Source organism: Aquila chrysaetos, unplaced genomic scaffold (assembly GCF_900496995.4).
Source record: "Aquila chrysaetos chrysaetos unplaced genomic scaffold, bAquChr1.4, whole genome shotgun sequence".
Lineage (NCBI taxonomy): Eukaryota > Metazoa > Chordata > Aves > Accipitriformes > Accipitridae > Aquila > Aquila chrysaetos.
In genome coordinates this window covers 24,017-46,873 of record NW_024470418.1, presented here as the reverse complement: position 1 = coordinate 46,873, position 22,857 = coordinate 24,017, and the positions used below count along the sequence as shown (strand labels likewise).

The 22,857-nt window shown below is 66.0% G+C and overlaps 6 protein-coding genes across 11 annotated transcripts; 4 read left to right on the top strand and 2 right to left on the bottom strand.

Annotated features, from left to right (window-relative positions):
* Positions 1 to 473: 473 nt before the first annotated feature.
* Positions 474 to 11,991, top strand: RGL2 (ral guanine nucleotide dissociation stimulator like 2). The gene is made up of 13 exons (XM_030007077.2): positions 474 to 522; positions 3,326 to 3,606; positions 5,074 to 5,290; positions 6,906 to 7,009; positions 7,097 to 7,181; positions 7,905 to 7,969; positions 8,064 to 8,138; positions 8,364 to 8,396; positions 9,017 to 9,138; positions 10,537 to 10,649; positions 10,872 to 11,131; positions 11,414 to 11,528; positions 11,613 to 11,991. Exons 1-13 carry the CDS (start codon positions 474 to 476, stop codon positions 11,765 to 11,767), a joined length of 1,674 nt encoding a protein of 557 aa, XP_029862937.1. The 3' UTR covers positions 11,768 to 11,991.
* On the top strand, positions 5,297 to 6,899 carry LOC121233146 (foot protein 1 variant 2-like). Of its 3 annotated transcripts, XM_041121983.1 has the most exons (4): positions 5,297 to 5,946; positions 5,977 to 6,306; positions 6,337 to 6,396; positions 6,427 to 6,899. In XM_041121983.1, the coding sequence occupies exons 1-4, from the start codon at positions 5,341 to 5,343 to the stop codon at positions 6,532 to 6,534; spliced, it is 1,104 nt and encodes a 367-aa protein (XP_040977917.1). In that variant the 5' UTR covers positions 5,297 to 5,340; the 3' UTR covers positions 6,535 to 6,899. The 3 variants fall into 3 exon arrangements, with proteins under 3 accessions (XP_040977917.1, XP_040977918.1, XP_040977916.1); XM_041121984.1 differs by having other exon boundaries at positions 5,297 to 5,512; positions 5,947 to 6,306; positions 6,337 to 6,899; XM_041121982.1 differs by having other exon boundaries at positions 6,337 to 6,899.
* On the bottom strand, positions 11,928 to 13,897 carry PFDN6 (prefoldin subunit 6). 2 transcript variants are annotated; one of them, XM_030007083.2, is made up of 5 exons: positions 13,791 to 13,897; positions 12,780 to 12,853; positions 12,463 to 12,533; positions 12,240 to 12,364; positions 11,928 to 12,140 (listed from the first exon to the last, which is right to left on the bottom strand). In XM_030007083.2, exons 1-5 carry the CDS (start codon positions 13,895 to 13,897, stop codon positions 12,032 to 12,034), a joined length of 486 nt encoding a protein of 161 aa, XP_029862943.2. In that variant the 3' UTR covers positions 11,928 to 12,031. The 2 variants fall into 2 exon arrangements, with proteins under 2 accessions (XP_029862943.2, XP_029862944.1); XM_030007084.2 differs by having other exon boundaries at positions 12,780 to 12,850; positions 13,790 to 13,860.
* Positions 13,898 to 14,314: 417 nt separating this feature from the next.
* B3GALT4 (beta-1,3-galactosyltransferase 4) lies at positions 14,315 to 17,680 on the top strand. Its single transcript, XM_030007076.2, has 2 exons — positions 14,315 to 14,414; positions 14,529 to 17,680. The coding sequence occupies exons 1-2, from the start codon at positions 14,315 to 14,317 to the stop codon at positions 15,788 to 15,790; spliced, it is 1,362 nt and encodes a 453-aa protein (XP_029862936.1). The 3' UTR covers positions 15,791 to 17,680.
* LOC115338503 lies at positions 16,125 to 17,680 on the top strand. 3 transcript variants are annotated; one of them, XM_030007087.2, is made up of 2 exons: positions 16,125 to 16,588; positions 16,868 to 17,680. In XM_030007087.2, exons 1-2 carry the CDS (start codon positions 16,125 to 16,127, stop codon positions 17,304 to 17,306), a joined length of 903 nt encoding a protein of 300 aa, XP_029862947.1. In that variant the 3' UTR covers positions 17,307 to 17,680. The 3 variants fall into 3 exon arrangements, with proteins under 3 accessions (XP_029862947.1, XP_029862945.1, XP_029862946.1); XM_030007085.2 differs by having other exon boundaries at positions 16,125 to 16,777; XM_030007086.2 differs by having other exon boundaries at positions 16,125 to 17,042; positions 17,143 to 17,680.
* Positions 17,681 to 17,747: 67 nt separating this feature from the next.
* On the bottom strand, positions 17,748 to 22,642 carry WDR46 (WD repeat domain 46). Its single transcript, XM_030007080.2, is given in 16 exon segments — positions 17,748 to 18,079; positions 18,183 to 18,284; positions 18,383 to 18,478; positions 18,840 to 18,934; positions 19,040 to 19,187; positions 19,272 to 19,425; positions 19,537 to 19,636; positions 19,728 to 19,863; positions 19,980 to 20,027; positions 20,029 to 20,131; positions 20,907 to 21,011; positions 21,089 to 21,150; positions 21,231 to 21,318; positions 21,416 to 21,528; positions 21,803 to 21,883; positions 22,016 to 22,642. Coding segments are annotated over 16 exon segments (1,806 nt in total). The 5' UTR covers positions 22,268 to 22,642; the 3' UTR covers positions 17,748 to 17,956.
* Between the last annotated feature and the right edge of the window lie 215 nt (positions 22,643 to 22,857).

The following is a 22,857-nucleotide window of genomic DNA, read 5'->3' as shown; positions in this document are numbered from 1 at the left end:
GGGGGGGGGGAGGGGCGTCACCTCCCCTGGGACCGCTGTCCGCGCTGGCAGTGCGTTCAACCCTTTCCCCATAGGTTAATTTCCCGAGGCGGCCATCTCCCTGTCTTTTCTTGCGTTGTGAGAGGCGGGGGGGGGGTCTCCATTGAGCGCGCCTGCCCGCTCACCCTCGATTCCCCTGTTAAGCGGCAGGGGTGGGGGTGTTCCCGCCTAGGTGGGGGGGGGAGGGGTGGGGGGGGTGAACATGGAAGTGTGGGTTAATCCGGGAGGGTGGAGTGGGGGGTGGGGGTAAGGCGGGGGGGGGAGGGGACCCGGGGCGGGTGAGGGGTGCGGCCGGGTGCGGTTCAGGGGGGGGGGAGGGGGGAACGGGTGCTTTGGTGTCTCCTCACCCCTTCTCCCCGTCCGGGCATTATCCCTTTCTTACGAGGCGGGAGGGAGGAGGACGGGGGGGGGGACCGATTCGGGGGGTATCCGACATGGGGGCCCATGGGGATAGTTTGGTGGTGGAGGAGCGGGGGAGCGCGGGTGGGAGGGGAGGGTGACGGAACGGGGGGGGCTTGAGGGAGGGGGGACATCGGGTACCATACTTCTCTTCTCACACTGCCTATCTCTTCCTAGTTTGTCAGTGTACGGGGCCAACCCCCCGCCGTATACTCTTCTCAACTCATTTGCGCTCCTCATCGCTCACTTAACGACCTAGGGGTCCCCGGCAGGGGACCCGCTTTTTTGGATTTTTCACCCAGCCCTCCCGTTGTGATACCAAGGCTACCCTCCCAAGCATGCAGCGCCAACCCAGCGTCATTACGGATTACAGCAATTGCACCCACCCCCATTCGTAGCTCAATTCACTTACCTGCATTGTAGACATCTCCGAGAAGTGCTGGACTCCTCCTGGCACGAGACTCCTCCACATCCCACCTTTCGACCCACTCTCCGGGCTCCCCCCCCCATGTTCCTCTCCACATGTCACGCCCCTCTCACTCACTTGCTGGAAACCGTAACTCTCCTGCCTCCCCAGGTCCACTCCGTGGTAGCCCCCTAGTCAACCCAACCCTAAGGCTGGTACCTCCTTTTCTTCCTCCACCTGCCTACACGTATTTCGAAGACCGGGCTGTATGAGGCCCCCGGCGAGATGCCCCGACCCTGTCTTTTTATCTCCGAAACCGCACCACTCCCCGTCTGGATTGCTCTCGTCGCTTGAGGCCAACCTTAACGACCCCGCCATTTGTTCATTCCTCACCTGGAGGGGCAGTTCAGCAAATTGGGCAGGAGGCAATATGCACACCGTCTTTAATTGCGGCGCCCCCACTTTTCACCGCCTGCCTCCGCTTTAGCTCCATCATCCCCTCCTTTATGACACACCCCCCCAGCCCTTTCACTAATTATTGAATGGAACCTCGCTTGTCCTATGTTTCCCCAAAAGATTAGATCTTTGGGCCATTCCAGCTTATCCCCGAGTCCCTCATCCCGGGTCCCCCCTTCCCCTACGTCGGCCGCCCCAACTCGTCCATTCCGAAAAGTTAGATAGTACCCCCTTGCCCACTGCCACCTTCGACCCGATTTCCGCTAGGATGGTTCCCGTGTACGTCGGACTTTGTGCCACGCCCGCCGCAGTTGTACCCCCTGCCAGTTTTGTGTCGATGACTCTGTTTCTTGGCCCAGCTGAGCTACGAATGCCTCTTTCATCCCTCAGCCTACGGCATCGGCTGCTTTTATCTAGCGAACTCGGTCGCTTCCGCGGAGGACTGGGCGCTCTGCCCTCCCGTGGCATAGGCTCTTTGGAGAGTTAGCTTTGGGGGCGCATCGTAGGGGGGGGGTTACAGGAGTGTATGGGGGGGTTGGGGGGGGTCAGGAGGCGTGGGAGAGGGTTAGGGGGGTGTATGGGGGGGTATGGGGGGTATGTAGGGGGGGGGCGGGTGTGGGGGGGCGTTGGGGGGGGTATTGGGGGCTTAGGGGGGTGTATGGGGGGGATGGTATGGGGGGGGGTTACAGGAGTGTATGGGGGGGGTTATGGGGCTGTGGGAGGGGGTTGGGGGGGTATGGGGGGGTAGGGGGGGCGTTAGGGGGGGTATGGGGGCTTAGGGGGCTGTGGGAGGGGGTTAGGGGCATGTATGGGGGGGTCAGGGGGGGTCAGGGGGCCGAGGGGGGTGGTAGGGGGGGCATTAGGGGGTGTAGGGGGGCTTAGGGGGCTGTGGGGGGGGGGTTATGGGGGGGGCAGGGGGCTGTGGGAGGGCATTAGGGGGTGTATGGGGGGTGTGGGGGGGGTTACAGGGGTGATTGGGGGGGTTAGGGGGGGTCAGCGGGCCGTGGGAGAGGGTTAGGGGGATGTATGGGGGGGTTATGGGGACTGGGGCGGGTTAGGGGGTGTATGGGGGGGTTAGGGGGGTCTATGGGGGGGCTTACGGGGTGTATGGGGCCTTAGAAGGCTGTGGGAGGGGGTTAGGGGGGTGTATGGGGGGTTATGGGGGGGTTACGGGGGTGTATGGGGTGGTTAGGGGAGTGGGGGGGGGGCTTACGGGGTGTATGGGAGCTCAGGAGGCTGTGGGAGGGGGTTAGGGGGGTGTATAGGGGGGTATGGGGGCTGGGGGGGTTAGGGGGTGTATGGGGGGCATTAGGGGGGTATAGGGGGGCTTATGGGGTGTATGGGGGCTTAGGAGGCTGTGGGACGGGGTTATGGGGGTTATGGGGGGGTTAGGGGGTGTATGGGGGGGTTACAGGGGTGTATGGGGTGTATGGGGGGTTAGGGAGCTGTAGGGGGGGTTAGGGGGGAGTTAGGGGGCTGTATGGGGGGGTTATGGGGGCTGTGGGGGGAGTTAGGGGGTGTATGAGGGGGTCAGGGGGCTGTGGGAGGGGGTTAGGGGGTGTATGGGGGGGTTAGGGGGGCTGTGGGGGGAGTTGGGGGGGTTGGGGGGGTCAGGGGGCTGTGTGGGGGGGTTAGGGGGCTGTATGGGGGGGTTAGGGGGGCTGTGGGGGGAGTTGGGGGGGTTGGGGGGGTCAGGGGGCTGTAGGAGGGCGTTAGGGGATATATGAGGGGGTTGGGGGTGGGGGGGGTGTTGGGGGGGTTTAGGGGGCTGGGGGGTCAGGGGACTCTATAGGGGGTTAGGGGGGCTGTATGGGGGTCAGGGTGCTGGGGGGGGAGGCGGGGGGGCATCACACAAGTACCTCTGACCCCTCCCAGGCTGGAAGAACTCGGGGCGCTCTCAGAGGCCCCCGACACTCCGGAGCTGACCGAGGCCAAGGCGTGAGTGACCCCCCCCCCCCCCATTGTGTCCCCAACTGTCCCCCCCCCACCACTGACCCCCCCCCATGTGTGTCCCCCCCACCCCAGGGCTCTCTCAACTCTCCTCTGCTCCTGGCTGGACGGGTACCCCGAAGATTTTAGGGGACCCCAAATCCCCCCCCTTAGCCGAGGGCTTGATCCGAGTGTTGGGGCCCGACTCGGAAGCTGCGCGACGCCTGGAAAATTTGGGGGGGCTCCCCCAAAGCGCGCCCCCCCCGGAGGAAGAGGAGGAGGAGGGTGACGAGGATGAGGAGGGGGACGCCGACCCCCTGGACATTCTGTCCTTCCAGGCCCAGGAGGTGGCCGAGCAGCTCACCCTGACCGAGGCGGTGAGGGGGGGAGCGGGGTGGGGGGGGGGCACCCCAAAACCCACAGCGCCCCAAAACCTCCCTATTGGCACCCGTTAACCTCTCCCGGCACCCCAACCCCCCCCCCAGCACCCCTAACCCCCCCAGCACCCCAAAATCTGCCCCAGCACCCTCTTGTGTCCCTGGGTCCCCCATGTCCCCCTCCCACCACGTCCCGTCCCCCCCCGTCCCCATGTCCCTCTGTCCCCTCGTCCGTCATGCCCGTGTCCCTCCTGTCCCCAAGTCCCTCTCAATCCATGTCCCCCCGTCCCCAGCACCACTGTCCCCATATCCCCCGTCCCTCATGCCAATGTCCCCTAGTCCCCAACACCCATGTCCCCTGTGTCCCCTGTGTCCCCATGTCCCCTAGTTCCCAACACCCGTGTCCCCAACGCCCCATGTCCCCATATCCGTGTCCCCGTGTCCCCTAGTCCCCGACACCCAATGTCCCCCATGTCCCCAACGCCCCATGTCCCCTAGTCCCTGACACCCATGTCCCCCATGTACCCACGTCCCTGTGTCCCCTAGTTCCCAACACCCGTGTCCCCCATGTCCCCAACGCCCCATGTCCCCATATCCGTGTCCCCGTGTCCCCCAGTCCCTGACACCCATGTCCCCCATGTCCCCATGTCCCTGTGTCCCCTAGTCCCCAACACCCAATGTCCCCCATGTCCCCAACGCCCCATGTCCCCATATCCGTGTCCCCATGTCCCCGTGTCCTTGACACCCATGTCCCCCATGTCCCCATGTCCCTGTGTCCCCTAGTTCCCAACACCCGTGTCCCCCGTGTCCCCAACGCCCCATGTCCCCATATCCGTGTCCCCGTGTCCCTGACACCCATGTCCCCCATGTCCCCATGTCCCTGTGTCCCCTAGTCCCCAACACCCGTGTCCCCCATGTCCCCAACGCCCCATGTCCCCATATCCGTGTCCCCATGTCCCCTAGTCCTTGACACCCATGTCCCCCATGTCCCCAACGCCCCATGTCCCCATATCCGTGTCCCCGTGTCCCTGACACCCATGTCCCCCATGTCCCCATGTCCCTGTGTCCCCTAGTCCCCAACACCCAATGTCCCCCATGTCCCCAACGCCCCATGTCCCCATATCCGTGTCCCCATGTCCCCTAGTCCTTGACACCCATGTCCCCCATGTCCCCATGTCCCTGTGTGCCCTAGTTCCCAACACCCGTGTCCCCCATGTCCCCAACGCCCCATGTCCCCATATCCGTGTCCCCATGTCCCCCAGTCCCTGACACCCATGTCCCCCATGTCCCCATGTCCCTGTGTCCCCTAGTCCCCAACACCCAATGTCCCCATATCCGTGTCCCCGTGTCCCCATGTCCCCTAGTCGCTGACACCCATGTCCCCTGTGTCCCCATGTCCCCTAGTCCCCGACATCCGTTGTCCCCGTGTCCCCCATGTCCCCAACACTCCTGTCCCCGTGTCCCCAGGAGCTCTTCTTGCGCCTGGTGCCCTACGAGTGCCTGGGGGCCCTCTGGTCCCAACGGGACAAGAGGGGACGCGAAGGCGCCTGTCCCAGCGTCCGGGCCACCGTGCGCCAGTTCAACCGCCTGGCGGGGGCCGTCGTCCGCTCCTGCCTGGGGGGCGTGGAGCTGCGGCCCCCCCCAGCGCGCCCGCCTGCTCGAGAAGTGGATCCGGGTGGCCGAGGTCAGTGGGGGCCCCCTGGGGGGGGGAGACGGTGACACACGTTGATCCCCATGGAGGTGTTCCTCAACGGAGGTGGCCCCGTGGAGGTGTTCCTCAATGGAGGTGGCCCCATGGAGGTGTCCCTCAGTGGAGGTGGCCCCAGGGAGGTGACCCTCAACAGAGGTGGTCCCATGGAGGTGTTCCTCAACGGAGGTGACCCCATGGAAGTGTTCCTCAATGAAGGTGACCCCGTGGAGGTGTCCCTCAGTGGAGGTGACCCCATGGAGGTGTCCCTCAACAGTGGTGGCCCCGTGGAGGTGTCCCTCAGTGGAGGTGGCCCCATGAAGTTGGCCCTCAACAGAAATGACCCCATGGAGGTGGTCCTCAATGGAGGTGGTCTCATGGAGGTGACCCCATGGAGGTGGCCCTCAACAGAAATGACCCCATGGAGGTGTCCCTCAATGGAGATGACCCCGTGGAGGTGTCCCTCAATGGAGGTGACCCCGTGGAGGTGTCCCTCAGTGGAGGTGACCCCATGGCGGTGGCCCTCAACAGTGGTGGCCCCATGGAGGTGTCCCTCAGTGGAGGTGTCCCTCAATGGAGGTGGCCCCAGGGAGGTGGCCCTCAATGGAGATGACCCCATGGAGGTGTGCCTCAATGGAGGTGGCCTCATGGAGGTGACCCCATGGAAGTGTCCCTCAATGAAGGTGACCCCGTGGAGGTGTCCCTCAGTGGAGGTGACCCCATGGCGGTGGCCCTCAACAGTGGTGGCCCCATGGAGGTGTCCCTCAGTGGAGGTGGCCCCATGGAGGTGTCCCTCAATGGAGGTGGCCCCAGGGAGGTGGCCCTCAATGGAGATGACCCCGTGGAGGTGTCCCTCAGTGGAGGTGACCCCATGGCGGTGGCCCTCAACAGTGGTGGCCCCATGGAGGTGTCCCTCAGTGGAGGTGTCCCTCAATGGAGGTGGCCCCAGGGAGGTGGCCCTCAATGGAGATGACCCCATGGAGGTGTGCCTCAATGGAGGTGGCCTCATGGAGGTGACCCCATGGAAGTGTCCCTCAATGAAGGTGACCCCGTGGAGGTGTCCCTCAGTGGAGGTGACCCCATGGCGGTGGCCCTCAACAGTGGTGGCCCCATGGAGGTGTCCCTCAGTGGAGGTGGCCCCATGGAGGTGTCCCTCAATGGAGGTGGCCCCAGGGAGGTGGCCCTCAATGGAGATGACCCCATGGAGGTGTGCCTCAATGGAGGTGGCCTCATGGAGGTGACCCCATGGAAGTGTCCCTCAATGGAGGTGACCCCGTGGAGGTGTCCCTCAGTGGAGGTGGCCCCAGGGAGGTGGCCCTCAATGGAGATGACCCCATGGAGGTGTCCCTCTGTGGAGGTGACCCCATGGCGGTGTTCCTCAACGGAGGTGGCCCCATGGAGTTGTCCCCAACAGAGGTGACCCTGTACCCGAGGCGTCCCCCGTGGAGGTGTCCCCACGGAGGTGGCCCTGTCCCCAGCGGTAGCATCTCTACCCCAAGGGGGGGGTTGGTGGCCCCAACGGAGGTGTCCCTGTCCCCACCCCTGCGTGTCCCCATCCCATCGGGGTTGTCCCCACCCCGGCCGGGGTTGGTGACGGTCCCCGTGTCCCCAGGAGTGCCGCGCGTTGAGGAACTTCTCCTCGCTCTGCGCCATCATCTCGGCGTTGCAGTCCAGCCCCGTCCACCGGCTCCGGCAGAGCTGGGACGAGACCAGCCGGTACGGGGACACGGAGGGGACACGGCGGGGGGGGGGGGGGGGGGACACGGGGCGGGGGTGACGCGGTGGCTTTGTCCCTGTCCCCAGCGATGCCCAGCGCAGCTACGAGGAGCTCAGTGCCATCTGCTCCGAGCAGGACAACTACAGCGCGAGCCGCCAGCTGCTGCTCCAGGCGGGGACATGTCCCCAACCCCTGTCCCTGTCCCCAACCCCAGACCCCTGTCCCCAGCCCTGACCCATGTCCTTGTCCCCAACCTCAACGTTTGTCACCAGCCTCGTCCCCAATCTTGACCCCCTGTCCCCGACATGGATCACTGTCCTTGTCCCTAGCTATGTCCCTTGTCCCCAACCCCTGTCCCTTGTCCCTGTCCCCATCCTTGTCCCCAGCCATGTCCCTTGTCCTGGTCCTTGTCCCCATCCTTGTCCCCAGCCATGTCCCTTGTCCCCATTCTTGTCCCCGTCCTTGTCTCCAGCCATGTCCCTTGTCCCCATCCTTGTCCCCAGCCATGTCCCTTGTCCCCAGCCATGTCCCTTGTCCCCATTCTTGTCCCCGTCCTTGTCTCCAGCCATGTCCCTTGTCCCCATCCTTGTCCCCAGCCATGTCCCTTGTCCCCAGCCATGTCCCTTGTCCCGGTCCTTGTCCCCAACCCCGTGCCTTGTCCCCAACCCCATCCCCTGTCCTTGTCCCCGTCCCACGTCCCTTGTCACCAGCCCTGTCCTTGTCCCCGTCCTTATCCCCGTCCTTGTCCCCATCCTTATCCCCATCCGTGTCCCCAACACTGTCCCTTGTCCCCAACCCCATCCCTCGTCCCATGTCCCTTGTCACCAGCCCTGTCCCCAGGCCTGACCCCTGTCCTTGTCCCCAATCCCCCTCCCTGTGTCCCCCCTCCTCCAGGACCCCCCCCCCAGAGCCCCCCACCCGCCGCCAGCCCCGCCGCCCCCCCGCAGCAGCGCTCTGTGGTGAGGGAGGGGACATGGGGACAGGGAGGGGACGGTGCCACCGCCTGACCTCACCCGTGTCCCCCCCCTCCGTGTGTGTGTCCCCCCCCCCCAGGGGGTCGTGCCCTACCTGGGCACCTTCCTGCGTGACCTGGTGATGCTGGATGCGGCCATGAAGGACGAGCTGGAGGTGGGTGTCACTTGTCCCCAAGGGGGGGCTGCCCCCAAGGAGGGAGGGGGGTCCCCAAGGTGTAGGGGGGGGGTTGTCCCTAAGCCAGGGGGGGTCCCCAAGGAGAAATGTCCCCAGGGGAAGGGATGGCCCTGAGGTGGGGGTGTCCCCAAGGGGGGGCAGGGTGTCCCCAAGGGGGGGGGGGGGTGTCCCCAAGCTGATGCCCCCCCCCCCTCCATCCCACAGGATGGCTACATCAATTTCGACAAGCGTCGCAAGGTGTGCGGCCCATGTCCCCCCCCCCATATCCCCTGTCCCCTCATGTCCCCAGATCCCCCTGTCCCCATGTCCTCCCATGTCCCCTTGTGACCCCATCCCCATGTCCCCATGTCCCCCCCATATCCCACTGTGTCCCCCCATCCCCATGTCCCCTATATCCCCATGTCCCCCCCCATGTCCCCCATATCCCCCCCAAATCCCGCCCCCGTCCCCTATATCCCCATGTCCCCCCGATGTCCCCATGTCCCCCCCAAATCCCATCCCCCCCATGTCCCCTATATCCCCATGTCCCTGTGTCCCCCCCAATGTCCCCGTGTCCCCCCATATCCCCCATCCCCCATGTCCCCCAACACTCCGTGTCCCCGCAAAAATCCCATCCCCCCAAGTCCCCTATATCCCCATGTCCCTGTCCCCCCAAATCTCCCCAAATTCCCAGACCCCTCCCATGTCCCCCCCCCATCCCCGTGTCCCCCATATCCCCTTGTCCCTCCCACATGTCCCCAGATCCCCCCGTCCCCCCCATTCCCCATGTCCCCCATTCCCCTGCCCCCTCCCCACCCAGTGACACCAGTGTCACCCCCCCCCGTCCCGTTCCCCCCCCCGCCGCGGTGTCCCGGCAGGAATTCGAGGTGCTGGCGCAGGTGCGGGGGCTGCAGGGGCTGTGCCGGGGGTACCGCCTGCACCCCCAGCCCCGCTTCCGCCGCTGGCTGCGCACCCTGCGGCCCCTGCCCGAGGCTCGCAGGTGGGGGGGGGTGTCCTGGCACATGGGTGGCATCTCCTGGGGGGTGGTATATGGGTGGGGGGGTCCTGGTACCATGGGTGGTATCTCCTGGGGGGGGGGGCTCGTACGTGGTGTGGGGGGTCCTGGCACATGGGTGGCATCTCCTGGGGGGTGGTATATGGGGGGGGGGTCTCCTGGCACATGGCTGGGGGGTCCTGGTACATGGGTGGCATCTCCTGGGGGCACTGGTACGTGGGTGGGGGGGGTGTCCTGGCACATGGGTGGCATCTCCTGGGGGGGTTGGTATATGGGGGGGGGGTCCTGGCACATGGCTGGGGGGTCCTGGTACACAGGTGGTATCTCCTGGGGGGGGCTCATATGTGGCGGGGGGGGGGGGTCCTGGCACATGGGTGGCATCTCCTGGGGGGGTGGTATATGGGGGGGGGGGGTCCTGGCATCCTGGTACCATGGGTGGTATCTCCTGGGGGGGCTCGTACATGGCGGGGGGGGGGGGGTGTCCTGGTACATGGGTGGTATCTCCTGGGGGGGGGCTCGTACGTGGTCGTGGTGGGGTCCTGGCCAAATGGGTGGCACCTCCTGGGGGGGGTGGTATATGGGGGGGGGGGTCCTGGCACATGGCTGGGGGGTCCTGGTACATGGGTGGCATCTCCTGGGGGCACTGGTACGTGGGGGGGGGGGGGGGGGGGGGGGGGGGGGGGTGTCCTGGCACATGGGTGGCATCTCCTGGGGGGTTGGTATATGGGGGGGGGGTCCCTGGCACATGGGTGGCATCTCCTGGGGGGTGGTATATGGGGGGGGGGGGGGTCCTAGCACATGGCTGGGGGGGGTCCTGGTACATGGGTGGTATCTCCTGGGGGGGGGCTCGTACGTGGTGTGGGGGGTCCTGGCACATGGGTGGCACCTCCTGGGGGGGTTGGTATATGGGGGGGGGGTCCTGGCACATGGCTGGGGGGTCCTGGCACATGGGTGGCATCTCCTGAGGGGTGGTATATGGGGGGGGGGGGCGGGGGTGGTGGTGGTCCTGGCACATGGGTGGCATCTCCTGGGGTGTTGGTATATGGGTGGGGGGTCCTGGGGGGGGGGGGGGTCCTGGCACAAGTGGGGTGTCCTGGCACATGGGTGGCACCTCCTGGGGTGGGGGGGGGGACTCTGGCAGACGGGGGACACGTCCCCACGTGGGGGGGGGGGGGGGGGTGGCAGGTCCCAGCGCGTCCCCTCCCGTCTCTCCGCAGCCACAGCCTCTCCTACGAGATCGAGCCCCCCGGGGACCCCCCCCCGCGCCCCCTCAAACCCGCCCCTGGTCATCACGCACTGCGCAGAGTGAGTGGGGGGGGGGGGAGAGGGGTGGGTGCACCCCATGTGTGCCCCCCCCTCACCCCTGACCCCCCCCCCCCCCAGGCTCCTGAGATCCGTGGGGACCCCCTCAGTGACCTGGGACCAACCCTGCCCCCCCGATGTGCTCGTGTCCCCCCCCTCGGGCCCCCCCCCAGCTGCCCTCGCGCCTGGAGCAGGTAAGACACCCCCCCCCCCAAAAAAAATGCGGGGGGGGGGGAAGATTTGGGGTGTCTCGATCCCATCAGCACCCCAACCCCCCCAAAAAATTCAAGGGGGGGGTTACAGGGTGCCCCCCCCCAAAAAAATCCAGGGTGCTACCATCACCACCCCAAAAGCCCCCCCAAATCCGGGGGGGGGTATTGGGGTGCCCCCCCCCACCCTGTCACCCCCCTCCCCAGGTGAAGTGGCCATCGGTGTCGGCGCTGGACAAGGCGGCCGCCCCCCCCCCGCTGCCGTCCCTGTCCCCCCCCCCAGGGACATTGTCCCCCCCCCCGGGGTCACCGACGTTCAGCCTCTTGTGGCTCAACCTTCCCCCCCTAAAGCTGGGGGAGACCCGGGGGGGGGCGGGGGGCGGCCGGGGGGGGCCCCCCCCACCGACTGCCGCATCATCCGGGCCCGCATGGAACTGCACAACGGCAGCCTCTACAAGAGCATCCTGGTGAGGAACCCACCCCCCCCCAAAAAAAAAAATTGGGGTCCCCCAGGACCCCCAAAATCCTGGGGGGCGGCTTTTAGTTTTGTATACCGTGTCCACCCCCCCCCCCAAAATCACTTTCAGGAGTGTCCCCCCCTCTAAAAATACAAGGAAGGGGATTTTGGGGAGGGGGGGTGTCCCCATCACCACCCCAAAAGCCTCCCCCCTCAAAAAAAAAATCCAAGGGGGGTGGATTTTGGGGGTGCTGACCCCCCCACCTCGCCATGCCCCCCCCCCCCCCCCCAGATCACCAGCCAGGACAAGACCCCGGCCGTGGTGGCCAAAGTGCTGGAGAAACACGGGCAGGATCCGGGTGCTGCCCCCCGCTTCCAGCTGCTCCAGCTGCTCCCCGAAAACCGAGGTGAGCTTTTGCTTTGCGGGGGGGGCACCCCTAAACCCCCCCCCCCCAAAAAATACCCCTTCACCCCCTCTTTGCCCCCCCCAGAACTGCTCCTACCCCCCTCCGCCAACGTCTTCTACGCCATGACGGGGACCAGCCTGGATTTCGCCCTACGCCCCCGGGAATTGGGGGGGGGTCCCGGTCTTTGCCCCCCCCCCATCTCAACCCCGGGGGGCCGAGCTCAGCTCCACCTTCCCTAAAATCAAAGCCACCGGCCGCAAGATCACCCGCGCCCTCTTTTAGGGGTGCCCCCCCCCCCCCAAATTAATCTAGGGGGAGGCCCCCCGTGCTGGGGCTGTGACACTACGGCAATAAAGACACTACGGGAAGGAGCGGGGACACCCGACGCTCACAGCGTTGTTTCTGTTTTGGGAAGGGGTTTAATGTGAATTGGGGAGGGAGTTTGGGGTACAAGGACCCCCCCCCCCCCAAAAATAAATGGTGGAGGGGCCCCCAAAAAACAGCTAAGCTTTTCCCTGCGCCCGCTGGAGCTCCTGCTGCAGCCGCCCCAGCGTCTCTCGCTGCTGCTCCGAGCGTCGTTCCAGCTCCTGCATCTGCTGCTCGTAGCGCTTGCTGCCAAATTTTTTTGGGGGGGGGGGGGTATATGAATGCCACAGCCCTCCCAAAATCCCCTTGCCCCCCCCCGTGTCCCCCCTCCCCCCGAGTACCTACATTTCGCCAGTGATGTAATCCAGGCGTTTGCTGACGGTGGTTTTGGCTTCTTCCATATCTTGTTTTACCAACACTGGCCCCATCAGCTTGAAAATGGTGTTGGTGGCATCCAGCAGCTCCAGCTCCTGGGTTTTTTTGGGGGGGGGTCAGTAGGGTGTGTGGGGGGTCAGTAGGGTGTGTGTGGGGGGTCACCCTTAGAGGGGGGGTTTTGGGCTTCACCCACCTCTTTCACGATATTGTTCTCTGTCAGCTGCGCCTCCAGTTTCTGCCGCGCTGTCACCGACCTGCTCAGGTCTGGGGGGGGGGGGGGGGGGGGGCACACAAAAAAAGGGGGGGGGGGAGTCACCCGGCCCTCCCCCTGGTGCTGGCACCCCCCCCAAAATAGGGGTCCTGTGGCACCCTGTGAGGAGGGGAAGGGTGGGAGGGGGGGTGGTGGGTGCTGGAGGGGGAGGAAGGGGGGGTTATGGGGTGCAGGGGGGGGTCTGGGGGTGGAGGGGGGGTTATGGGGTGCAGGGGGGGTCTGGGGGGGCCAGGCTGTACCTTTCTGGAGCTGCTGGTATTTCTCCAGCTCGCCCTGCAGCTTCTTCTGGATCTGTTCCGCCATGGGGGGGGCTGGGGGGGGACACAGCAGGGGGGGGTTGGGGGGGGCACCTCTCACCCTATGGAGCCCTCCCCCTCCCCAAAATCCCAGGGCAGTTCTGTGCCCCAGGGGGAACCCCTGCACCCCAGAGAGCCCCCCCAAACCCCAGAGAGCCCTCAAAGCTGTGCCCTCCCCCTCCCAGACCCCCCCAAACCCCACAGAAACACCCCCCCAGGCCCCAGGGGAACCCCCCCCCCCCCCGCAGACTTCTATAGGGCCCCCAAACACCCCCTGCACCCTCATGGCCCCCACAAAGGCCCCCTCGACCCCCCTGAGCATCCACCCCCCAGGGTCCCCCCCAAACCCCTCTAGCACCCCCCCCCAACCCACAGGACCCCCCCCCCCAGACCACTCCAAGCCCCCCAGGGCCCCCCCAAATCCCTCCAGGCACCCCCCTCACCCCACAGGCCCCCCTCAAACCCCTCCAGGACCTTCCCACCCCACTCCACAGGCCCCCCCAAACCCCTCCAGGACCCCCCCCCCACTCCACAGAACCCCCCTCACCCCACAAGCCCCCCCCAACTCCCCCCAGAACCCCCCAAACCCCTCCAGGACCCCCCTCACCCCACAGGCTCCCCTCAAACCCCTCCAGGACCTTCCCACCCACTCCACAGGCCCCCCCAAACCCCTCCAGGACCCCCCCCCCACTCCACAGAACCCCCCTCACCCCACAAGCCCCCCCCAACTCCCCCCAGAACCCCCAAACCCCTCCAGGACCCCCCCTCACCCCACAGGCTCCCCTCAAAACCCCACAGGCCCCCCCAGACCCCTCGAGGACCCTCCCACCCACTCCACAGGGCCCCCCAGGCCCCCCCAAACCCTTCCAAAGCCCCCCCAAACCCTTCCAGGGCCCCCCCCCACCCCACAAAACCCCCCCAGACCCCCCTCACCCCCAGGCCCCCCCCCGCACCTCTCCGCTCGCCTCACGCAGGAACCGGCTCTGGCCGGGCCCCGCCCTCCACCTCCCACGTGACGCGCCGCGTCCCCGCCCCCTCAGCTCCGCGCCTGCGCACCCCATCCCTCTCCCCCTCCACCCTCACCACGCCCCCTCCACCCTCACCACGCCCCCTCCACCCTCACCACGCCCCCTCCACCCTCACCACGCCCCCTCCACCTTTACCACGCCCCCTCCACCTTCACCACGCCCCCTACCACCACGCCGCGCCCCCCACGCCCTCCCCTCTCCCCCAACACCACGCCCCTCTCCCCACTACCACACCCCCTCTCCCCAACACCCACGCCCCCTCCCTCTCCCCAGCCCCGCCCCCTCCCCTTTGGCCCCGCCCTCCCGGCGCGCCGCGCAGGCGCACTCTCCCTCCTCGCCTCTTCCCGCTCCGCCCCCGAGGAACTTTGCCCCCACGCGTGTCACCCCGCGGGTTCTACGCACCCGTGGGCTCCCGGGGGGGGCTGTCAGGGACCCCCCCCGGTAAGCGGGATGTGGCGGTGGGAGGAGGCGGGGGGGGGCTGCGGGGGGCGGGGCGGGGGGCGGGGCTGGCGCTGGCGCTGCTGGGGCTCGCGCTGGTGGGGGGAGGGGGGTGGGGGGAGGAGCTGGTGGCGGCCGGGCTGGCGGTTTGGCGGGAAAGGGGAGGGGGGGGCGGGGGGGAGGAGGAGGGCTTGGGGGGGGGCGGTGAGGGCGTGGGGGGGTGCAGGCTTTGCAAAGGGCGCAGGCGGTGCAGTTGAGGCAGGTCTTGCGAAGGATGCGGGTCTTGCAAATGGTGCAAGCTTTGCAAACGGTGCAGGCGTTGCAAAGGATGCGGGTGTTGCAAAGGATGCGGGCGTTGCAAAAGGTGCAGGCGTTGCAAAGGATGCGGATGTTGCAAAGGATGCAGGCGTTGCAAAAGGTGCAGGCGTTGCAAAAGGTGCAGGCGTTGCAAAGGATGCGGGCGTTGCAAAGGATGCGGGCGTTGCAAAAGGTGCAGGCGTTGCAAAGGACGCGGGCATTGCAAAGGACGCGGGCATTGCAAACGGTGCAGGCATTGCAAACGGTGCAGACATTGCAAACGGTGCAAGCTTAGCAAAGGATGCAGGCATCGCAAACGACGCCGGCGTTGCAAACTCCGCGAGCTCTGCAAGCGCCGCAGCCCTTGCGGACGACGCAGACCTCACCAACGACCCCCCCCATCCTCCTCTCCCCCCGCGGCTGCGGACCGACCCCCCCATTCCTCCTGGTGCTGGTGCCCAGCGCCCCGTCCCCACTCCGCTCGACGCCAGGCCATCCGAGAAACGTGGGGGGGGGGGGGACGGGCGACCGGGTGGGCTCCCCACCCGCACCCTCTTCGTCCTGGGGGTGCCGACGGTGCCGGCCGAACAACCGGCGGTGCGAGCGGAAGCTCACCGCCACGGCGACCTCCTGCAAGGCGCCTTCGCCGACACTTACGCCAACCTCACGCGCAAAACGGCGTTTTTGCTACGTTGGGCGGCGAGCCGTTGTCCCGCCGTCCCTTTCATCCTCAAAGCCGACGACGACGTCTTCGTTAACCTCCCGGCCTTAACGAGTTATTTAGCGTCCTTCCGGCGAGCGCCACGGTTATACCTGGGACGGATCCATTGGTGGGTTCGACCCCAACGGGACCCTCGCGGTCGTCACCACGTCCCCGTCGCCGTTTATCCCGCCGCCGCCTTCCCCCTTTATTGCAGCGGCACGGCGTACGTCTTATCGGGGGAGGCGGCGGCGGCCGTGCTGGCGGCGGCCCCCCGAGTCCCTTTTGTCACCCCCGAGGACGTTTGGGTGGGCCTTTGCGCCCAACGAGCCGGTTTGGCACCCCGCCATTCGGCTCGGATGGCCGGATCGGCGCGTTTCCCTTTGGACGGGTGCTGTTACGGCGAGGTGCTCTTCAGTTCCCACGGGCTCGGCCCCGGGGAGTTGCGGAGGGTCTGGGGGTTGTTGCAAGGAGAGGGGGGGGGGTTGTAACGCGTTGCAACGGGCGTTGGGCGTGCTGCGGTGCAAGGCGCTGGCCGTCGGCGAGTGGCTTTGGCAGTGAGCGGGGAGGGTGACGGTGCGGCGAGGCCGAGGACGTCGCACGGGGCTTGCACGTGTTGGAGGAGCCGCAGCAGCGCTGGGATGCAGCGTGGTGTTGCTGCGAGCCATCAGCCGCGGCGCAAAGAGGACGAGGACGTTGCACGTGTTCAAGGAGCTGCAGCAGCGCTGGGATGCAGCATCGCTGCAAGCAATCAGCTGCAGTGCAAAGAGGACGAGGAGGTTGCATGGGGCTCGCGCGTGTTTGACGAGCCGCAGCAGCCCTGGGATGCAGCGTTGTGTTGCTGCGAGCCATCAGCCGCGGTGCAAAGAGGACGAGGACGTTGCATGGGGCTCGCACGTTTTTGACGAGCTGCAGCAGCCCTGGGATGCAGCGTTGTGTTGCTGCGAGCCATCAGCCGCGGTGCAAAGAGGACGAGGACGTTGCAAGTGTTCAAGGAGCTGCAGCAGCGCTGGGATGCAGCGTTGCATCACTGCAAGCAATCAGCCGTGGTGCAGCGCCGTTGAGGATTTTGGATGGGGCTTGCACATGTTCAAGGAGCTGCAGCAGCCCTGGGATGTAGTCTTGTGTTGCTGCAAGCAATCAGCTGTGGTGCAAAGAGGACTTTGTACGGGGTTTGCACGTTTGACAAGCTGCAGCAGCGCTGGGACGCAGCGTTGCGTCACTGCAAGCGATCAGCCACGGTGCAGCAACAACGAGGATGTTGTACAGGGCTTGCACGTGTTGGAGGAGCCGCAGCAGCGCTGGGATGCAGCGTGGTGTTGCTGTGAGCCATCAGCCGCGGCGCAAAGAGGACGAGGACGTTGCACGTGTTCAAGGAGCTGTAGCAGCCCTGGGATGCAGCGTTGCATCACTGCAAGCAATCAGCCACGGTGCAGCAAAAATGAGGATGTTGCACAGGGCTTGCACATGTTGGAGGAGCTGCAGCAGCCCTGGGATGCAAACATTATGTCACTGCAAGCTATCAGCTGTGGTGCAAAGAGGACGAGGACGTTGCTTGTGTTCAACAGGCTGCAGCAGCCCTGGGATGCAGCGTTGCGTTGCTGCAAACCATCAGCCATAGTGCAGAGAGTACAAGGACATCGCACGGGATGTTGCACTTGTTGGAGGAGCCGCAGCAGTGCTGGGATGCGGCATTGCCTCACTGCCAGCGATCAGCTGCTGTGCAACAAGGACATTGCACAGGGCTTGCATGTGTTGGAGGAGCTGCAGCAGTGCTGGGATGCAGTGTTGTGTTGCTGCACGCGATCAGCCGTGGTGCAGCAAGGACAAGGATGTAGCACAGGGCTTGCACTTGTTCAAGGAGCTGCAGCAGCCCTGGGATGCAACATCATGTCACTGCAAGTGATCAGCTACAGTGCAACGAGGACGAGACCATTGTACGGGACGTTGCACGTGTTGGAGGAGCTGCTGCACCACTGGGATGCACCATTGCACTGCTGCAAGTGATCAGCCATGGTGCAAAGGCAAGGTTGCACAGGGCTTGCACGCGTTCAGGGAGCTGCAGCAATGCTAGGATGCAACAACATCGTGTCGCTGCAAGCAGTCGGCTGCGGTGCGACGAGGACGTTGCACGGGACGTCGCACGTGTTGGAGGAGCCACAGCAGCGCTGGGATGCAGCGTTGCGTCGCGGCAAGCCCTCAGCCGTGGTGCAAAGAGGACGAGGACAGTGCATGGTGACAAGGCCGTTGCACGGTGACTGACAAGGCCATCGCACGGCGCTGCCCACACTCCCCCCCCCCCCCCCCCCCCCGGCGTTGGCAGGCGCCACGGCTGCAGCGTCCCCGTCCCCAGCGGGCAATAAATGCGACGGGGCTGGTGACACCAGCGGTGGCACTTGGCTTTTTTTGGGGGACGGACGGACGGGGACACACAGGGACAGCAGGGGCTCGGCAGAGAGACTTTAATAATGGGGGGGTCACGTTGGGGACCCCCAGAGTGTGCAGGGCAGGGGGGTGTAGGGGACCCCCATAGTGGGGGACACCCCAGGGACCCCCAAGTTGGGGACACACACACACTGGGGACCCCCAAGCCGGGGGGGGACACAACAGCACCCTGAGGACCCCCATAGTGGGTGTTGTGTGTCCCCCCCCCCAAATTATTTCTTGAAGCGGTCGAGGGCCCCACGTTTTGGTGGGGGGGAGGACTCCCCCTTCCTCCTCTCCTTCTTCTTCCCCTTCTTCTCCTGCTCTCGCTGCTCCACGCTCTGACGGATAACAGCCTGCGGAAGTGGGGGGGGGGGGCGGAATAAAATGAAGCTGGGTGGCTCCCGCCCCCCAAATTATTTGGGGGTTCATGGAGGGGGGGGGGTCTCCAACACGCACCCGCTGCTCCTCGTGGGCCACCTTCCGCTTGCGGTGCAGGAGGTTGTTGCCCTTCGCCCGTCGCCGCGGTTTGAATTTGGCCTTGGCCTGGGGGTCGAAACCCTGGGGGGGGGGGCAAAAATACAAGGCGGGGGGGATTAGCTGGGGTTGAGGGGGGGCTGTACCCCAAAATAGAGATCAAACCCCTCCCCTCCGGGTACCAGGCGCTGGATCCGCTCCTCCCGTTTCTGCTGCAAGCTGGCCGTGTCCACGTGTCCCAGCTGGGTCGGATCCAGTGTGATCAGCTCCGCCGGGACCTGGGGGGGGTGTCAGTGGTGAGTTTGGGGGGGGCAGGAGATTTGGGGGGGGGGGTCAGCTACATTTTGGGGGTCATCTGCAGTAGTTTTAGGGGGAGTCACCAGCGGTTTGGGGGGTCAGAAGTAGGATTGGAGGGGGCAGCAGGATGTTTGGGGCCCCCCCCAGGAGCTTGGGGGGGGGTCAGCAGCAGTTTTAGGGGGGCTCAGTAGCCATTTGGGGGGGTTCAGTAGCCATTTGGGGGAATCACCAGCAGTTTAAGGAGATCAGCGGTGATTTAGGGAATCAGCAAAAGGTTTGGGGGTCAGCTGCACTTTTGGCCCCCCCTCAGCAGTTTTGGGGGGTCCCCCCCCCCCAAATTACCTTTTCCAGCAGCGCCTTCACCTCCCACTCCTGCCGCTGCCGCCGGCTGCGATAGGGATTGTTCTCCAACGCGTCAAAATTGGCTTCACCGGCACCTAGACGGCGGCGGGGGGGGGATAAGGGGTGGGTGGGGTGTCCAGAAACATATTCCCCCCACACACACACACACTTTTGAGACCCTTGGGTGGGGGCCACCCTACCTGGCACCAAAATGCTGGTAAAACCGTGACCGTGGCCGGCACCGAGGACGTCCTCGAAGGGGCAGAAGCGAAGCCCGTGGGGTGGCCGGGGCGGGCGATGGCAGAGATACGGTTGGGGCGGCACCTCCTTCCCCACTCCCTTGTACACCTTGGTTTTTTTGGGGGGGACATACATTTTTAGGGGGGTCATAGGAGGGGAACAAATCAGGGGGATGTTGGGGGGGGGTCCTACCTGTACTAGGTCACCGCAGGCGGCTGCCAGCAGCCCGCGTTGGCTGAAGGCGAGGTGCCCGGCGCCCTGCGGCAGCACCAGCTCCTGCAGCACCCGGTACGTCCGCAGGTCGAACAGCCGCAGTTTGCGGTCCAGCCCCGCCGACGCCATGTACCTGGGAAAAGAAATAAGTGGGGGGGACACACACACACAAAAAAGTGACACGTCGGTCCTCGTTAGCTATAAGATTGGGTGTCCCCCCCTCAAAACGTTTCCCGGTGCTCACGTGCCAGTGGGATCGACGGCGAGCGCCCGCAGGGCACCGCGGTGGCAAAGCATCCGCACCAGCGGCTCCGACACAGTGGGACTCCACAACGTCACTGTCCCTGGGGACAAGGATGTGATTTAAGGGAGGGAGAGAGTTAAAGACACCCCCCCCGGGTTGGTTTTTTTTTTTTGGGAGGGGGGTGGTCTTACCGTTGCTGTGACCCAGGTGGATGATGGCATTAGCCGGATTCTGTGCCATAACGGCCAAACGCCCACCCCGGGTGCAAAGCGCGGCCACCTCCTTCCCCACCGAAATATCCAGATATTGCAAAAACCCTTTGTCGTTCTGCAAAAAGAGAGAAAAAAAGATCATCAGGACCTTCCCACCCCCAACAAAACCCCCCCCACCCCCTCCCTGACCCCCACCCTGCCGAGGACCCCGGCGTCCCGGCGGGCACCCACCGCGGTGGCCAAGAGGAAATGGTAAGGCAGGAATTGGAGCTGTAAAACGCCGGGGAAAACTCTTGAGGCAGTTGAGTTCCAGCCCTTGGTTGTCGTAAACGTGGAGCCACCGGCGCTGGGCCACCGCCAGCAGCGTCTCCGTGTGCAGCCACCTGCGGGGGGGACACGGGTGGGGGGGACACGGTGGGGGACACGCACAAGGGACGAGGGTTGCACGGGGCTGCGCGTGGGGCAGGCGAGATGCAAGGGGTTTGCGGGCGTGGGCGCAGCGCGGCACGTGCAAAGGGTTTGCACGTGGGTGCACGGCGCAGCACACGGGCCACGCAAGGGGTTTGCAGACGCGTCTCTCGCTCTGCACGTGGGGGTTTGCGAGTGGGCGCACGGTGCGGCACAAAGACGGGATTTGCACGCGGGACACGTAATGGGTTTGCGCTCACGTCCGCGACTCTGCACGTGAGGTTTGCACGCACGTGCACGGCGCTGCGCAAGCAGGGTTTGCGCGTGGGTGCACAACGTGACACGGAGGATTTGCAGGTGGGCGCACAGCGCGGCACGCGGGACACGCAAGGGGTTTGCACGCGGGTGCACAGCGCGGCACACGGGACACGCAAGGGGTTTGCACACGTGCGCGTGGTGCTGCACCTGGCACGTGCGACGGGTTCGCACGCCTGCACGTGGGGGTCTGCACACACGTGCGCAGCACAAGGAGCTTTGCACGCACATCCCTGACTGGGGCTTTGCACGCGAGCGCCCAACGTGGCGCAAGCAACGGGTTCGCTTGCACGCACACGCCGGGCGCTGCGCACAGAGCTTTGCACGCGCATCCCCGGCTTTCCACACTCGCACGCGCCGCAGCTTACGCCCACACGTTCCCGGCTCCGCACGCTCACGGTGCGACGCCACCGCCGCGGCTCCGTGCACACTCACGCCACATCTGTCACCGTCTCCATCACGTTGATCTCGCACATCAGCGCCTTCGTCTGCCAATCCATGGCGGCCACGTGGCCCCGTCGGCCCCCCAGCAGAAGGTGCCTGCGGGACAAGGAGGGGACAGGAGGTGACAAGGAGGGGTGACAAGGGGGAGGACACCCCGACCCAGCACAACTCACCGCCCGTTGCGGGTGTAATCCAGCCGGTACGGCCCGAACTGTTCCAACCTCAGGTCAAAGTGCTGCGGGAAAGGGAGAGGAAGGGGGTGAGACCCCCCGCCAATGTGTCGTCCCCCCCCGCCTTGCTGCGTCCCCGTCCCACCTTAGCGGCGCTGGCGATGTCCACGGCCTCAGCGATGTCCCCTTGGGTGACGGTGCAGGTGTCCTCGCCAGGGTCGGCCTCCAGGAATCTGGGGGGGGGACATTGAAGGTGGGGGGGGGGGGAGGGTACAAAGTAGGGCAGAGGGGGACACAGGTGACACTGGGGGGGGGACACAGGGGACTCACCCCGGCTCCTCGGGGAGCAGCAGGTCCAACCGAGCCGCCCGGGCGGCCGCCGCTTCCTCCCGCTGCCCCGACAGCTTCAGGTGCCACCGCAGGCGCTGGCTTTTGGCCCGGGGCTGGCGGGGGGGGGGGGGGGAGGACACACCGTGAGGTGGGGACACCCCCCCCCGCCAATATCCACCCCCAGAGCCCCCCCCAAACCTCCACCCCAACAGCTCCTTCCCCAGGGCCCCCCCCAATCCCTCCCCCAGCCCCCCTGACACCTCCCTCACCCCAATATCTTCCCCCCCCCTCCAATTCCCCTCTAGACCCCCCCGGGGCTCCGGTTCCCCCCCCCCGGGGCTCCGGTTCTCGTCCCCGGGGCTCCGGTTCCCCGTCCCCCGTTCTCACCGCTTTCTCCTTCGTCCCCCGCAGGAACCGCTTCACCCTGGGCCGGGGCAGCGGGGCGGGCCCGGGGAACGGGTCCTTCCTCTGTGGAGAGAGAGAGAGGCCTGGTACCGGGGGGGGGAGACGCACCGGGAACCCCCCCCCCCGGTACCGAACCCCCCCCCGAATTCCCCTTTTCCCGCAGCGGGATCCCCCTCCCGGAGTCCCCCGCCCTACCCCGGACACGCTGCCGGTGTCTCCCCGTCCCCCGCCATGGCTGGCGGAGGCGGCGGGGCCCGGCCCGGCCCGTTGCCGTCGGTGAAGGGTGCGGGATCTCCCGCCGTTTGCTGCCGCTGCCGCCGCCGCCGCCATGTGCGATCTCCCTCCCCGCCCTTTCCGGCGTGGCGACCAATCAGAAGACAGGGAAGGAAGAGCGCGGCCAATCAGAACGCAGAGGCGCGGCGGAAGGGGTGAAGCCGGCGCCGCCATGTTGGAGGAGGGCAAGGGTGAGGCGGCGCCGCCATGTTGGTTGAGGGCAGCGAGGGCGGGGCGGCGGCCACGTTTGTTGAGGGCAACTAGGGGTGGAAGCCGACGCCGCCATGTTTGTTGAGGGCAGCTGGGCGGACGGCAGCTCCATAGCACACGCGTGGCAGCGGGTGGGCGGGGCTTGCACACTCGAGGCAAAGGGGCGGGGCTTGCACACCACTGCCCCGCCCCCCGAGGCCTGGCTGCCCTTGTACAGCGGGCAGGCAAGGCCCCGTCGTCGTGCAAAGCCCCATCCTCGTGCAAAGTCCTCGTGCGACGCCCGTCGTCGTGCAAGGCACCATCCTCGTGCAAGGTGTTGTCCACCTCCCGAAGCCCCGCCCCCACGGGGAGCCCAGTTCTCATCCGACAGTCCGTCCTCGTGCAAAGCCTCGTCCTCGTGCAAGACCTCGCCCTGGTGCAAAAGCACCAGCCCCAGGGCCGAAACCCCTTGTGCAAGGTCCCATCCTTGTGCAAAGACCCTCCCTGTCCCCGTGCGAAGCCCTGCTCTCCCGTGAAGGCTCCAACTTCCTGAGGCCCCATCCTCGTGCGAGGCC